Below are 13,053 nucleotides of genomic sequence, written 5' to 3'. Positions count from 1 at the left end.
CGAAAAAATACTATAGAAACTATTGTTTATTATATTTTAAAATTTGCCTCTTGAAAATCCTTATACGTCATTGACCCAGTTACATCATATGCATGATATGATCTGCATTGAAAACATTCTTGCATGTGGCATGAAGTAGTTTCAGGTAAACGGAAGAGGTTTTACCTGAGTGTCATGACGTGCCCGTTAGCACAGAAGCAGGCCAGGCACACACTGTTGCACACAGATACCACGTCGGCTCTCAGTACAAAGGATGACTCGGTGATGTTGTGGACAAAGAGGCAGGACTGTGAGGGCATCAGGAATACTTTGGCCTGCTTCTCGGAGCACACCACCGCCAGATGTCCCTCTCCACAGGTGTGCTGGGAGGATGATGGTGAAATGTGGACCAGCTTGCGCCTCCGCATTCGGTCAGGGTCCTCATGGGCGTTTAGGTCCCGCCAAACCTCGTAGGGGCTCTGAATGAGCGCTCCCATGCAGTCCAGGAAGCTAATGCGCAACACTGAGCCCTTCAGCATCAGGACAGTGCCTGGGAGTTAGTGGGTAGAGTCAACAGAGGGAAGAGGGAAGAAGGAAGACATGAAGTCTAAATGTAGTGAAGTACAATTTCCAAATCTACGACACATTACCAGAACCCCAACAACTGAACACTTTACTCCACTGCTCAAACAACTGCACTGGCTCCCTGTCCAATACTGTATTGACTTTAAGATTCTTCTTCTCACCTTCAAAGCCCTCCATAATCTTGCTCCTCCATAGGTCTCTGAACTCCTTCAGCCATACACTCCATCCCAAACTCTCTGATCCTCCTCTTCCTCACTGCTTTCCACTCTTTCTGCCCGCCGGTCCACAATGGGGTTTTGAGCCTTCAGCCATTCTGCGCCTTCGGAACTCCCTCCCGCTATTCATCCGTACCATAGTCTCTACCCACCTTTAAAACCTCCCTTAAAACCTACATATTCCAAAAGGCCTACCCCACGTGACTCAACTCTCCATCAAACTCATGGATAGATGGCTTTCTTTTTATTTTCGATCTCAATCTTCTTTAACGTGTTGGTTTTATTTGAATTATATTTGCCTTCTTAACTGTATTTTTGCTTGTTTTAACTGTAAGGTGTCCTTGAGTCCTATGAAAGGTGCACATATATAATATGTATTATATAAATACATTTAAGATGGTCCTAAATGCTAAAAAAAAATCTCAAATCAAACTAAATTCCAGCATCTGCACACCTATCTCCATTGCAACTTTGTTATCTAAGCTTTTGGTCAAACAAAGCGTGACACATGACGTTTAATAAAGAGTCTAATTTCATTGTCATCCATCCTGAAGCTTAGATGTTGTAAAACAATCCTAAAAGGTTCACATATGCATTTAGGAGCCAAGAATAATTGTTAATGTACTGTTTGCTACAGAGTAATCCAATCCATACATTCACTGTTGTCAAAATTTACAGTCCACAGGAACACTTTGGAACACATGGAGAGTTCAACAATACCTGCCTTTCTGTTTACCAATCTTTCATTGGAACTGAATCCGTGACCTTCCAATAATAAGCTTTCTTCTTGTGCGTTTAGTCTCCAGAGAACAACTGCTGCTTGAATCTTTGGGTCTATTGATGTTTGAACTGTGAGTGAGAGACCTTTTCTTCACACAGCAGGGTTTCTGGACTGGTAACGCAAGTTTGAGTAGCTCAGTTTTGTTCAGTCAGAGTGCAAACACAAAGGGGGTTTCAAAATCTATCCTTGTTATTGAGTACAGAAGGAAGTCGATGCAAAACCATGCATGACAAATGCCCTTTAAAGTTCAAAATTTCACTCTAATTGAAAGAAAATACTGTTTTTAGAAGCCTTTAAGTATGACTGAGACCAGGGGAGAGTTGAGCTTTTGAACGCTGCTCACACACTGCACTTAATTTCTGGGGAAATTTCCTGCTCTTATTTTAAAAGCCTTGCATTACAGCAACATTTCTCATATGTCTGAGTGGGCAATTTGTGTCAAACACACAAGTGGAGTTGAAATGAAAGCTAATGTTTTTGTCGTTACAGTAGATCAGTGTCCTGAGCCTTTTTAAGTGAGTGTATTCTATATCATTATTTGTGAAATTGCTAGTTCACATCACAGTAATATGCCTTACAAAAGTCTACTACGAGTGAAATCCAGATGTAGATGCTTTCATCAAAAATTGCACAGTAACTGCACAGCAAGAACACTCAACAGAGACAGACAGTTGGCAACTAGCTGGTGAACTTAGTGGGGCAATTAGCTTATATATTTAACTCTTGACCAAAATCGGACAAACAGAAGAAGACTTAAGACTGAAAATGGTCTTGCAGACATTGTTCTTGCTGTTGTGTCTCCCTCCTTCCCGTATGTCCTTTCTTTGTTTTAGTGTGGAAACATTTGATTGCAAGGAAGGATTGGGGAAAAGGTGCACTGTGCCTTCATTGGTATGTGTAGAGTACTTTTCTGTATATTGTCATCTAGACCAATGTTTTGCACTTTTGCTTATTTGTTTAAATGAATAAAATATAATTGCAAAAAAAGAGTGTATACAGTCTTGTCTGTATTTGTCAGGTAGTCAGAAACATAAAGTTTTTGTTCCAAACGAGCATTGTTTGCTATCAACTGCATAAGGTGGTAATATGTTAATATTGTGTTTTGATTTAGTCCTCGATGACAACATTTAGCCTTTTGTCTTTGGTTGAACCTATAAATATATCAATTGTAGTCTAAAGTTGATTGAACCTTTGCCGTATGCAAAGTACTTAAGCCCTTCAATAAATCAATTATTTGTATTTTGGTGTTTATGATTTCCTATTAGAACAATTCTGATCTATCAACTTATGTGTTACTATTCAAGTAGGCCATTATTTCTGGCTGTTATGTTAAAACTGTATTCTTTTCTCTTACTACTCTATTACTATTGTATTTTTGCACTCGGTATTGCTGAGATCTGCAAATACTGCCTTAACTAACAAACCCAAAGTTTAGCCAGATCATTTAAAGCACTTTTTTTGTTGGTAAAACCAAAAGTGAGCCCACGAAAAAAGCAAGAAACAATCTGTGTTTTTGTTTCAGGAAATTGTACATACAATTATAGCTAAAGTGACTAAGTGATGAAAACTTGTTGCAGTGCGACTTACCGCTGGGGCCGATGGTCACAGGTTCCTCCATCCTCTCCTCGTGATCGGTTGGAATGGACATTGGGATGAGCAGGACCATGCCTAAGCTAGTGCCCACCCAGAGGCATGGGGTGGGCAGGGTGTCACTCTTGCGTGCATAGGACTCTCCAAACTGCAGTGTGGTGACAGCTTCTTTGGTGTCGCGGTCAATGCTGGACACACTGGAACTGCGTGAACGGCTGAAGGAGTTTTCACGACTCTCTGTGGCAGCAGCTGCCAAACAAAGAAGCATGGTGGGCAGTGCACGATGCAAGAGGAGAGAGACATGAAGTGACGGCGTAAGAAAGGGGATTAAAAGAAGAAGAAAAAAAACAGAGAAGAGGAAGGTAGAGTTACAGGAGTTGTAGAAGGAACAGCACAGTGTGGAAAAGAAGAAAGGTGGCATGAGAGGACAAGCCGTTAAAGAGGAAAAAGGACACAGTAAGGAGGAGAGTGATAAGGAGCGCGGGTGACAAATACATTCTATAGGTCACATATAGTTTGTCTGCTGATTGTATGTAATGGAGAATACTGGAACAGGAAATACCTCTGAAAAAAAGTGTACATACAGTGTGATATACTGATAAGAAAAGTTATTTTTCATTATAAAGAAACACCTCGACAAACATATTTTTACAACAAACCCTGCACGTACACACATATACTTCTCTCTTTGTTTATTGAATATGCACATATTTTTATGCACTGACAAGATTCTATTCAGCGGCCTGGTGACACACTCAAATACACTGCCACTGCATGTAATCTCACACACAGACTCACACTCACACAAACACACGCAAAAAAACACACACCGGAATGCACATGCATACACACTGGCAGTTGCACCAAATTCCAAAACTCCTTTACCTCTGTTAGAGTGCTACCCATTCAAGTCCTACATTGGGTACTCAAAGCCTCCATCATAAAAGTATTTCTGTATTGCTGCATTTCTGAATTATTCAGAGCAAGGCAATGTGCAGTACTGCATGCCCAGCCTAAAGTTACACAAAGTGCAGACTTTATGTAAGAACAACTACAGATGGGGGCAAAGCATGGAATACATGTCAGGCTAAAATGAAAAGGGTTTAGACAGATGTCCAATGTTTGCGATTTTCAGTTGCTTTTTAAGACTTTATGAGTACCAAAATCTGTACAGACTTAACAAAAAACATCAACTATTTATGGGGGGCTTGGGGGATATACAGTGTACTGTATGCTGCCTGCAAACCATACACTATGCACTCGCCTCCACCTCGGGACAAGAGCAAGCACTTTAAGGCATGTTTTAGACGAAACAGGGCCACAGGACGGACTGACATACTGACTGACGGACGGACGGACTGACTGACGGACTGACGGACGTATAATAATCAGCAGGACAGCAGTTGATGGGTTTGTGGCCGAAGCCCCCTTACCTCTCTCACTCCAGCAGTAGGGGGCAGTGGCGTGGTGCTCGTCGTGGGAGTACATAGCAACTCCGTGTAACTGCTGAAGCATTGCCCTCCTGGACGCATAACCTATTCGTTCCCCACAACATGAATGCCATATAACAAACCACACCCCGCCATGACCCAAAAATCACACACACACACACAGCCGCCCAGCCAAAAAACAGACAAGACGGACAAATAAACAGCAGTACCAGAGAATGATGGAAAGAGAAAGACAGAAAGATGCAACTGAGTGTGAAGAGATTGTTTTAAATATATACAGAGTGTGACAGCAATAGAAGCCACTTGTCTATGTTTCTGGTGGCCACACAACCACTACTCGCTTATCCATCTTCTCTTTAAACCTTTTTTTCAGCGCCATCTGCTCAACTAAACCCTGTTGGCAAGAGTAGCAGGTTTTCTATGTAATGAAAACTCTGATATAGCATCTCTACATGCAGTCTAGAGGAGCTACTGTGCAGCACTGTTGCACAACAACCAGAATTTTGATACTGCTTTCTTTGATACGGCTGGAAATACAAAGTGTTTAGAGTGGATCCCAGTTTAAAACTTGATACAAAACTGGTGCAAGGAGTCAAATACAGAAGAAATTCTGGTTGATGGTTGTTCTCTGACTTCCCCACAGAATCGGAGCACCATCATTATATTAAGATATTTTTAGTACAAATTCTGGTATTGTGACAACATTGCTGTACAATGCCTCTGGCAGCCATAAAGACGAAATAGCCTTTCACTGTGAGTCTGTGTAGCAGCAGCTCGGTGTTGGAGTGTGTCACAGGAGTGTGTTTACATTGTGTGACAGAGCCTGTGGGGTGCTGGCTAATGAAAGTCAGGCACAGTGGTACTCTGACAGCACACAGGGACCCCTGGGGGGCCCTGACAGTGAGCTAAAGGCAGACGAGGCGGTATCAGGGAGGGGATAAGGGAAGGCAGACACTCCGGAGTGGCGAGACAGACAAAGTACCAGATTTATACAGTGGTAAATGCACATACACCCACACATAGTGTAGAGAGACAAGGACAGACACCTGGAGACTACGAGGAACCTTTTCATTCTCATCTACCACCAATGACCTTGTACAACGTCTGTGACAGGTTTTGCTTAAACGGGAATTAACACATAAATAGATGTACTGTATTAGATACATTTTTCAGGATTTAATTATGTGCCTAATTTGGAATTAGGAAATCTTTGCCCTCAAAGTGTAAGTTTGTTAATTATTGCAATGATCCATCAGGAACATCTTTTATCTTCTATCACAAAGCTGTACAACAGCAGGCCCAGTGCTTTTTCATCACGCGGTTAAACACTGATGTAGGTAGGTAGGTGTGTGTGGGTGTGTGTGTGTGGGGGGGGGGGGGGGGGGGGGGGGGGGGGGGGGACCTGACTGTCTTTTGAAAAAGCCTCTTCAGCATCTAGCCAGGTAGTCACTGAGTCACCTCACCTAAGCTGGGTGCTACGGTGCAATAAAACATTTAATTTTACTGCTGCTTTTACTTGTGAAATTTGTGATTCATTGGATTCTGAAATATGAGGGTTATACTTAAGTTACAGGTTACACTGTAGGAAAACAACCACTCTTTACTCTATGCTAACAAACAGAATCATACAATTATGTCTTCAATATTTGATATGTGTGCTGCCTAACCTAGATGGGAGGCATGGAAATGTTTACTGTACATTGAGTCTGGCTTCCCATGCCATTTCCCTCCTCTGTCTCCTTGCCTGGCATGCAGGCCTCATTAACATCGACCTCATCTCTCGCACCGCTTGCTGACCTTTAATTATTCCAGTGATCCTGCTGGCTCTTCCCAGCGGTAACCCAGTGCAACTGATAAACCACAGTGCCATGGGTATGCAACAGATAGAGAGTATGCAACGGTGTGCTGAGAAAAAACAACTGTTCACGCATAATAAACTCACATTAGTTGCAGCAGACTAAGAATGTTCTCATTTATGTCGTCCTCATCACATGCATCTCTTATGGCTTATACATTTGATTCACGGTTTAATATCATCGTATGTCATTTGCCAAAAGATTGTAGAAGTGATGGATGCGATGGATCCCTCAAAGAGGAAGCAATGCAAAAGAGCTGCAATGCAAAACATTGAACTATTCAATATTTTTTTAGATTCAGATTAAGAAGCCGTAGAGTGATTAAATGAAAACAGCAACAGAATTAAATCTAACAGTTACTTCCATATATTCCATCACATCAGAATGCAGTGCTACAGTTTCTAAGCATATGTTGCTACAAACAGACTGCCACAATCTCATGAGCAGGGGGATTTTTGAATGATCTAGTGTAAATGTATCAAAGAATCAGAAACACAGAGAGGTTAATCTGCAGTAAATGTGTTGCCAGTCCACAGGCAAATCCAACGATATGATATCTTCAATTTTGTTCTAAAGCCCTGAGTGACACCTTGCGGGTACAGTATTAATAACTTGCCTATTAGATTATGTTTTATCCTTTGTGCTAAACTGACATTTTGGTCAGCAGGTGGTGTGTCCAGATTGGAAAATATTCATCTGATGACATCCAAATGAATTATTAGACAGATCAATTAAAATGTATTCAAATAGCCAAAGATGTAATTGGAGCGTAGCTGGATTTTGCAGGGTAAAATGAAATATCATGGAATTGCTGCATTGTGTGGCAATTATACTATGACAAAGTAAAACAGAGAAGCACAGCTTCAATTCTTCACACTACACCTGCATAGTGCCTGTCTAACACTTTTTTTTCTGCACAAAAAAGCACTTGCTACAAAAGACAAGGGACCCAGTTGTCATGTCAAATTGGGAACACTGTGATGACCAATTGATTTAAGCCAGAGCCACATTCTCCAAGTTATTTAAGCACTAAGAGAGCACACAAAGGCAAACTGGTTATGCCTTCAACAGACAACAAAATGCTTCTTTAGTGTGAGACAGGAGCCACAGGGCTCTCTCAATTCAACCTTTATTTTTTTTATTTTTACTCTTTTAGCTTGCTGAGATACATTGCTAAGTGAAACATTTCAGTCCAGTTTGAAAAAGTAAAACTCGGGATTGTGATAACCTGGTGTATATAAGTAGCATGGTCATACTAATAGTGGCATAACCCATACTCCTAAACGTATCATTCATGTCAAGAGATTACAATAGCATGCTATGTTTATGAATTAGCACACCAATACTCAATCAGTAAGTAAGTCTGGTGGCCTAGCAGGTCAGGCTATTCTTATGAACCATATGTACACATAGCTATAAAAAGTAATGCACTGCAATTTGTATGTATTCCATGTATTTATTACTGCATGTAGCACAATGATTGCTGATGTATAAGAGCATGAAGCGATGCACAGGAAGAAGGTTGGGTCATAAAACACAAGACTTTTGTACCGGGAATACCACATAAGGGGACCGTTGTTTTAACCCAAACCACAGTCTTTTTTCTAATCTTAAGTTTTGGTGCCTAAACTTAACTGTCGTCACCACATGACAGTCCCTTTTTTTCCAACTAAACTTAACGGCAACAGCTGCTGAAACAGCCAGGATCTCATGGCGCTCTCCACCCAACTCACAATAACTTAACTTAACTAAACTTAACTGTCATGTGACTGGTCATTAAGTAACATGCCAGCGCTCGCTGTAATTTTGTAGGATATTATACAAATAGTTGAGCCTAAGTTTTTGTACAATATTAACATGTTCTGTTCATGAGAATTCATGGAGCAGGTACATCCATCTCTGTCTACCTGTATGAGAGATTTCCTCTTTTGGTTACATTGAGCTGCTACCTTCCTGAATCCTCATTCAACGTTTTATGTCAAATTAATCAAGAAGTCAGTTTAATGTGGATGTTTTCAGACCTTATAGATGAATAAAATCAACTGTGGAATAGAGCAGTTTCTACCATTGTCTGCATCGGTTTGGTTGATAATGCAGCTGTAGCTCAGACACGGGCTTTAATAAAACATTTAGCTAATGCTAATGAAAAAGACGCTTCCCTCTTAGCTCCAGGACAGTGTTATAGGATGAGGTCAATGGAGATGACAGTGCGAATCTAATTGCTAAATTGGTGTAAAAGGCACAGCACCTATCCTGTTTGTTATTTAGCATCAGTTATGTTTTCACAGATGTGAAAGAACATACTCTTACTTCAAACTGCTACAAGGGACAAAAGTTTAAATATGCATGATGCCTAAAAACTATATAAAGGCAAAGCAGTACTGGTGGTGTACCAGGTTTATTAGCGGTGTCTATAATTTGATAATGAAGACTTTGACTAAAGTACATGGACATTTTTCCTCACATTCTGCTGCTTTAAGGCGGCTAAGTAAATTTTCACTCTTCACACTTTAAATTAGAGCACTGTAGTGCTTAACAGCTTCTCCGCCTCCAGGGCCCATCATCATGTCTGTCAACCTTTATGGATTATCCATTTCCTAAACCTGCAGTCTCTTTGGGCAGTGTTTGCCATTCTATTTCCACCACCCTCAGAAAATCCCCCAGCAACGTAAATAATTGAAGACATAAAGTTCAGCTCACAAAAAGGCCTAGTGCTGTTTATCTGTTGCTTTTTCCAAATAAAGAAAGATCTAGTTTAGAGTGCAAGAAAGAGAAATAAAATGTCCAAAAAAAAACAAGAGAATGTCAGGAGTCCTGAAGATGAAAGAGTGGTATGTCTCATCTTTGTCTGAGTTAGAGGATGCTGTTTATTGGCCTGACAGGCTAAGTGCAAAATTTTTAATTCTGTGTAATTTGATGTAAATGTACAATCCTGTTGCAGGCAAATTATCTCAAAATCTCAAAATGACGCTGCTGGGCGTGTCAACACTTGACAGCACTTTCTTTTATATAATTTTCTTTTTTGCTTTGCTGTCACTTGTTGTGTAGAATCAGAATGGTAAAACATAACCAACAACAAGACTAAAACATGAACCACATTTCTTTTAAGACAGTGATCAAATCTTCGAGGATGGGTCAATGTATTAGATGTTAGAAATGAGGAAGATGTTCTATCAAGGCTTTCAGGGTGTGTTGGGCTTCATTCAGAATAGCAGGTGATATATATATATATAGTAGATAGAAAGCCCTAAAACAACTGGTTGCATCGCACACAGAGACAGAAACAAATGTACATTCCCGCAAATGCACACATTACCTTTCTATCACACACAAAGGTGTATGTATGTACCCGCCCACCCACACACACACACACACACACACACACACACACACACACACACACACACAAAAATAGCTCGCTGGTTCAATTTATTTATAGAGTGCAGATCAATCTCAGGGTGTGAATTAAAGAAGTTCAAATAGAAGAAAATAAATGTCAGATTCGAGTGCAGATCATGCTGGAACGATTGTTGTTTACAACTTATTTTTATACGTGTGCATATGGAAATGGACTATTTAAAAAAAAAAAGAGGAGGTCGTGGTTCTGGTACTTACAATATGAAGAAGTTGTATATACTCACTCACAAACACATGAACTAAATGAAGAAAGAAATGCTTCCCTCAGCTACAAGTTTGTGGATTGTGGGAAAGTCGGGAGGTGTGGCCACACTACATAAACATTGTGTGTGCTTCATTATCTAATTCAAAAAACATCCAGAATCTATTTATGAGAAGAGAAAATTAATATAACAAGATAAAGGCAGACAACTTCACTTGGATGGGAAAGGTTCATTGCGAACACATCAGTTTAACTTTTAAAGTTAAATGGATGGCATTTTCGATGCAGAGGAGAAAAAACTAGAAAGAAAGGCACTGGAGAAGTAAAAATCAATTGGTCAAAACACTTAATACTGTATTGCACCAACCTTAAGGCCAAGGACAGGGTTGACACAAGCAACAATGTTAAGGGACACAATGCAAGGGCCGTTTCTTGCATTCAAGAGAAACATGACCTGTAATTCAAATAATGTAAGGTGATGCTAATGCAAGTTGCAGAGTTACGTTTAAAGAAAGGTAAATGCAAACACTGCTAAACAACCACACATGAAGAAGTAGTTGCCATTGGTTTGAAAATATAGCAGTAATAGTAATGGTGTTCATCTGGTAACTAGCTGTCAACACCTGCTGGCTGATCACCAGTTAACTTAGCGTGCAACCCTATCATCTCTAAGCTCATATACAACTAATTTGCAGTGACTATTTTTGTTTTGGAAAAATTTACATTGGAGCAGAAAAACACAATTGTTTATTCAATTCCTTGCATTTCTGCTCTTATTTTTTTTTTTAAAGGCTAAAAAAAAGCCACCACCCTTCATACTCCAGGTATGCACTCTTAATACAGTAACATCCAAAGCTTCATAGACCTGCATTGTTTGGTTACGGTTGCTAAGGTAGGATTGAGAACTTCCTGTTTGTGGAAGGGCTTTAGTAAAAATTCAATTATCAAATGTTTTTTAAAACTTTTAGTCAGTACGCTTTTATGCTGCTAGCTTGCATTAACATGCGCTTGTCTTTTATTAACTATGTATCAAGCCTTAATCCACTTACCCCAGGGTGGGAGGAAGGCATGCAAGTTAGGAGGGAGGGTATGTTATAGAGGTTTGGGGATGGGAGTTGGGAAGACAAGCACACACCTTCAGTGTGGGACACAGGCAAAGAGATCTCCATGCAAGCAGCCGACTGGGCCTTGCGGAAGGGCGGTCGGCCAGGGCCTCTGCGGGTAAGCCGTGGCCCCTCTGGACCCATCGGGACACGAGGCTTCCCTGTCGAGCACGACTGGGAGGTGGGACTAGTGCAATGTCCATTGACATGATCTGTAACAACGGCAAAGCATTAGCAAACAATACAAGGAGAGAAATAAAACTTTCAAACATATTCTAATCCATCTTCATATGTCATTCAGTCTAATTCAAAACCTCTTGTTTCATTGAAACAAAGGAATATCTTTAAATGAGGGGAGATAATTCAACTTATTCATAAGACCAAAGAAATACCTGGAGCTTTCTCACCATATTTGGAATTTTGCTATCCGTTTAAAAAATGTAGACTCAAACCTTTTATTGTACTACATGACCTATGAAGATGAACATTTTTGCAGCGTTAGAGCAGCAAGCCAATGTTGAAAATCAGTTTGTCAAAAAGAAAGATGGTGGCGAGGGAGCAAGAAAAAGAGTGGGTGAGTGACAAGGGCTGGAGAGTGGTTTGTAGTAACTATGAGCAGGGAGGAGAAAAAAGATGTTGGGGCAGCAGAAGAGAAAGCAAAATGCAGGGACAAATTGTGAGCGCAGTTTTATACGGTCTGTGCAAGGGAAAAGATATGAAAATCAAACGAAAAACAGGCTTGTTTCATCTCCACTTTGTGTCTTTTTAATTGTATTGTTTGTTTTCATTAAGACCATTAGCTTCGTGATATAACTAGCTATGGCAAAACATTACAAATGAAGATCAAATGAATAGTAAAAGAATCTAAAACAATATAATATGAGATTATTTTTATTCTAATGCAAATTAGTACAGCAAGTAAATTGGTTTGGCCACACAATCAGCTACAAATGGTGGTGACAGGAAACACTTGTTACTTTCTGGAATCGAAGCCTTACATGGCCTCCCCTCATGGACCGAGGTTGTTGCAAGCTTTGTCCTTACTCAATGTACATTACTTGTGTGTGGGCAAAATAATTAGTTCAGAGCCAACCCGCCAATGAGAAAAGTAAAAAAAGCATGATTGTGTGGATTGGGCAAGCTCTGCCATTTTTTGTAGTTAAGTCTGGAAGACAAAAATGCTGCCAAGACAGCTGTAATTAACAGCTTCATGATACCTACTGCCTGAGTACTCTCATTCTCACATGTCTTGAGGGACAAGTAAATAAAACACTTGCACTTTTCTTTAATGACATCCCTGTCACAGTCAAACCAAGTCCTCTCTCCACTCTGAAATTCTCTTATGTAGAGACTTGTGAAGCATGAGAATAACCAGCATTATGCTAATTAGTAAAAACATGACAGTGTTCCCTTGTCACTGTCCTCTTAGTATTTCACACTGATCATATGTCTGTCATATCAAATCTAAGTCTCCTGCTCAGCCAGTTGATGCAGAAATGATTCAATTTCAAAGTGAAGATGAAAAACTCCAGGGTGCCACCCAGTCCACGTAAAACATTCAGCCAGTTTCACAGCAGGACGGACCGAGGCAATGCAGGGATTGAAAACTGCAAGTGATATTGGACCAACCAATACCAGTGCCGTATTATGACCCTGTTGTGTATTTTTCTTAATGTTTTGTAACTGTGAAAATTAAACAGAGAAGAAGCAAATACGTAATTTTCCTCGAAATGTTCTGCAGGAAACTGGTGCACAGCAGAACGAATGGCACTGTACCCTGGCACAGATTAAGGCACTCATCCCTCGAGTGTGCACACGTTTGCACACACACACACGTTTGCACACACACACACACACACACACACACACACACA

The 13,053-nt window shown here is 40.4% G+C and overlaps 1 protein-coding gene across 16 annotated transcripts in view; it reads right to left on the bottom strand.

Moving 5' to 3' along the window:
- Positions 1-13,053, bottom strand: part of stxbp5l (syntaxin binding protein 5-like) — a 134,170-nt gene that overhangs the window by 5,413 nt on the left and 115,704 nt on the right. For 9 of the 16 annotated variants that reach the window (XM_034886100.1, XM_034886101.1, XM_034886104.1 and 6 more), the window contains 4 exons: positions 11,212-11,391; positions 4,584-4,685; positions 3,148-3,399; positions 166-529 (listed from right to left, as the gene is read on the bottom strand). In XM_034886100.1, the coding sequence (XP_034741991.1) occupies positions 166-529; positions 3,148-3,399; positions 4,584-4,685; positions 11,212-11,391 (898 nt within the window). The remainder of the gene's footprint in view (positions 1-165; positions 530-3,147; positions 3,400-4,583; positions 4,686-11,211; positions 11,392-13,053) is intronic. The other 7 variants (XM_034886103.1, XM_034886111.1, XM_034886112.1 and 4 more) reach the window with 3 other exon arrangements.

Source organism: Etheostoma cragini, chromosome 11, assembly GCF_013103735.1.
Source record: "Etheostoma cragini isolate CJK2018 chromosome 11, CSU_Ecrag_1.0, whole genome shotgun sequence".
NCBI lineage: Eukaryota > Metazoa > Chordata > Actinopteri > Perciformes > Percidae > Etheostoma > Etheostoma cragini.
This window is presented reverse-complemented; position numbering and strand designations above follow the sequence as displayed.